Below are 4,233 nucleotides of genomic sequence, written 5' to 3'. Positions count from 1 at the left end.
AGGGAGGATGTTCTTCTAATGAAGGGGAGGCTTGGACACTATGACTTGCACAAACAAACAAACAAAACAACCAGCTGAGGCAGACCAAGCGGAGATGTCCTCGTTTAGGGCGGGAAAACATGAGACATTTGCCGGAGCTTCCCTCGGGGTAAGTCAGCGTTAGTGTTGAGAGATTGGTCTCCATGGACAGTTGTCTCCATTCGGCAGGAAAGAGCTGTCGGGTGACTCCTGGGTGTAAATCTCTTTGCTAGAGTTAAAAGGGGTCGACCTGAATTAGGTTTGCTGGTTAGGTTTCTGCCTTTTAATTTGAAGGTAAACACAATGAGTCAAAGCCTGCTGCCTGGAATCTCGGCTCCTGGCATCCCATTGGTCACTTCAGGAAGGCCACGTGATGAAGATGTTCTTTAAAATAAGCTGCTGGAGGCATAGAGGTGCCCACACTGCCTTGGCTGCCGGTTGTGAGTGCCTCACCTTCCCAGAAAGCTTCCCACGATGATTGAGCCCTTCTTGGGAACCTGGAAGCTGGTCTCCAGCGAAAACTTCGAGGATTACATGAGAGAACTGGGTGAGAGACACCATCATGGAATTCAGGGATTTGTGACAAGAGATTTTGGGGTTGGGGCTGGCTTTGAACCTCACAATAACATTTTCTATGATTGTCTTTCTTGTGACTATAGGTTAAACTCATATGAGGTGTTTAAAATTCCATTTATTATTAATATTTATTTTTCTTATAATAAATAATTAGCATTTAAAAATTCTAACTGTGCTTGCAGCTTTCTCAGTTTATAGTCCATATATGTCCCAGCAGGCCCCGGTATGAAGTCACTGTGCAGATCTCTGGGCAGAGTGTCTCTTTAGCTGGCTCGTTTCATTGAGCAGCTTTCATTCAGCCCCAAACTGATGCAGAAGAATCATTGTATTATGTCTATAGATTGAATTTGTTTGGGCTTTACTTTAGTTATAAATTTAGAAGCATTGCAGCAACAAATAACATTGAGAATCTGTTTTTCTCGAGTGTTCATGCATGTGTGAGTGATATTCAATACATGGCTTTGAAGGTTTTCTTCTTGAGAGGCGAACTAGAACAGTTTTTCCTTACTGGCTGACTGTCTCCCATACTCTGCTTCTCAGAGTGGGGGCCTGCCTGACCTTTGTCTGTACTTCAGGCTCTGTAGTCAAACATGAGTTATAATGAGTTGTGTCTGTCACAGCTACACCTTTCTATGAATTCTGGAAGAACAACAGTTAATTCATTTTTCATGATTAATAGCAACCTCTTTTATAAATAAGCCATATAGAAAGCAGAAGATTTCTTCACCTTTTGCATTTTTCCTACAATGACCAATGGGTATTTAGCAGTATTAATAACATATGTACTCTTTCTAAGCAGCAAAACAACAATGCTTTATCCCTTCAATAAGTTAACATGCTTAAAATACAATACCTGTTCATCTTCCACAGACAGCATTAACTTCTCAGAAGTAATAAATTTCCCTACCTCTTCATGGGTTTATAGATATATTTGTTTTGGATAAAAATTTGAAGGCAAATAAGAAACTTGGAAATGGACATGGCAGTGGGTAACTACAATCCCAGTTGTCACAGACTATAACAGGAAGACAGAAGGTCCAAGGCCAGTCTGATGACATAGAAAGTCCTGTATGGAAAGAAAATATAATTTAATATATATCTAATATACTAACATACTAAATATGGGTTATATGTAATATTATATAACTATTTTTGTCTATATTTGTATATCCATATTTCTGTATGTAACATGCATCTATTTATACATAAATATAGACATAAGAATAGACAGATATGGGAGAGTAATGGGTGGGAATTTGGGCTTATACCAGAATAACCCTTTTATTGACTAGGAGCCTGGTTAACTCTGCAACAAGGAGGGAAAGCAATTGAGGTCTTTCTCTGTTCTGTGGCCCTTCTAAGACCTCTCATGTTCTCTTCCTATGTAAGCATGAGGAGGCCTCGAGGCACCCTCAGCTTACTATGGAGAAAGCTGTGGAGTGTTGAGGTGGAAGTCCAGGCTTTTGGCCATCTTCTCACAGCCCACACATCTGTTCTCCCACACTGAGGCACACGTCAATAGTCTGAACACACATCGGTTCTACACTGAGGTACACGTCAATAGTCTGAACACACATCTGTTCTCATACACGGAGGCACACGTCAATAGTCTGAACACACATCTGTTCTACACTGAGGCACATGTCAATACTCTGAACACACATCTGTTCTCCTACACGGAGGCACACGTCAATAGTCTGAACACACATCGGTTCTACACTGAGGCACATGTCAATAGTCTGAACACGCAGTAGATTTCAATATGTGTTCAGAGGGATGAGTCAGTTTCTGTCTGCCTACTGCAAAAGTCATATTTGACAATTTAAAGTCTCCAGTCCAAGCAGCAGGGCCAGAATTTGCGCCATGTCCTTCCCACATTGTCTTTGCAAGTTTCCACGAGGTATAATGCAAGCATTTGCTCCCCTAAAAGTCATCCAGCAAACATGCAATTCATATTAAGCACCAATGTTTGAGGAAATGAGTTTAGCTTTTCAAGACGGCAGAATGAGTAGCAGCACCACGGAAGGACCTGGCTTGATCTAGAGACTAGTGACAACATCAGATAAGACACTGTGGTGGAAATGGTGGCACACACCTACAAGTCCAGGACTCAAAGCAAGAGACAGGAGGATCTTGAGCTGAAGGCCAGCCTGTGCTATGTAATGAGACTCGGTTTCAAAAGAAAAATGGCTGTACACCAGTCAGCTTTCAGTGAGGGAGGATACATTCTTTAAGAGCGGGCGTTCACGATGGTGGTCGTACATCTTCCTGAATGTGTGAATGTTTCTTTGTCTATCTTTCTTTGTCTCTCAGGAGTGGATTTTGCAGCCCGGAATGTGGCAGGTTTAGTAAAGCCAACTGTTAATATTAGTCTCAATGGGGAAAAGATTAACATCCAAACAGAAAGCTCTTTCCAGAACACGGAGATCTCCTTTAAACTGGGGGAACAGTTTGATGAAATCACTGCAGACAGTCGGCAAGTAAAGGTGAGTTGGAGTTAAGTCTTCCTGCGCTCAACCGCTGTGGAAACAGGTGGTTGGTAGGGGTCATTCAACGGGCTGACTTATTGCTAAGTCTGGTTGGGCTGGTTTGAATCTGTGCATGTGAAAAGTCAATCCTTTGCTAGTTATTCAGACAGCTTAATGGAGTAAAATGTTCCTATTAGTCTTTCGGATGCTGTGGTTTGAGATAAGGTCTTATTATATAGCCTAAGCTGACTGCAACTTAGTATTCTCCTGCTCCTGGCCCTTGAGTGGTAGGGTTACAGATGTGTACCACTTTGTGCTGCAATCTGCACTCACTCCTCCTCTTCCCCCGACTTGTTTGTTATTATATGAAAGGTCATATAGACTAGAACAATTATTAAGATCAAAAGGTTAAATAGCTTGTAGATTCTAGTCTATGAGAACATGAATTTAGTTGTCTAAAGTTGAGACTTCTACATTGACTTATTAAATCCTAACAGGAACCAAGGTGAGCATTATGCAGAACAGAATTTCAGACATGAAGTTAAACTATAGATATCTACTGCTGTGATAGGTAGAAAGTAGTGAATGACTCCTAATCACTTCCTCTGCATTTATAGAGCATCGTAACATTAGAAGGTGGGTCAATGATCCAGGTCCAAAAATGGCTCGGCAAAGAAACAACAATCAAAAGAAAAATCGTGGAGGGGAAAATGGTAGTGGTGAGTGTTCCCCAAGTTTACATTTTGAAAATACTGTTTTGAATGCATGTAAATCAAGCTTCTTAACCTCCTTTGTAGCCTGAATTGAGGGCTTGGTCTGCGGAAAGAGGAAAGATTGGGTCTGACCTGTCAACAGTCATCACTAACACATCTCTCTGCTTCTAGGAGTGCACCATGAACAACGTTGTCTGCACTAGGACCTATGAGAAAGCATGAAGGAAGAGATGACACCAGCAAGAACTTGGCCACTGCAGAAAACTTGTTGCTGAAGAAAATCAGCCTTAGGGACAGTGACTTCAAAACATTTTCAGCATGAATTTCCCCCAATAAAAGCACTAACTGAAATGCAGTTTTCAACTGTTTGATAATGAAGGTTATGGACGGCGTGAGTTTCTTTACTGTTGCTGTGTAGAACACTCTAACAGAAAGCCACATAGAGCGGGAAGGGCTGA

General features: G+C 41.6%; 1 protein-coding gene across 1 annotated transcript; it reads left to right on the top strand.

Moving 5' to 3' along the window:
- Positions 1–444: 444 nt before the first annotated feature.
- On the top strand, positions 445–3,997 carry Fabp9 (fatty acid binding protein 9). Its single transcript, XM_050161756.1, has 4 exons — positions 445–565; positions 2,908–3,080; positions 3,680–3,781; positions 3,947–3,997. The coding sequence occupies exons 1-4, from the start codon at positions 493–495 to the stop codon at positions 3,995–3,997; spliced, it is 399 nt and encodes a 132-aa protein (XP_050017713.1). The 5' UTR covers positions 445–492.
- Positions 3,998–4,233: the final 236 nt, after the last annotated feature.

The sequence above is a fragment of the Alexandromys fortis genome, unplaced genomic scaffold (genome assembly GCF_014885135.2).
Source record: "Alexandromys fortis isolate MF-2015 unplaced genomic scaffold, M_Fortis_MF-2015_v1.1 scaffold_74, whole genome shotgun sequence".
Lineage (NCBI taxonomy): Eukaryota > Metazoa > Chordata > Mammalia > Rodentia > Cricetidae > Alexandromys > Alexandromys fortis.
Note: the sequence above shows the minus strand (reverse complement) of the source record. Positions and strands in the feature narration are given on the sequence as shown.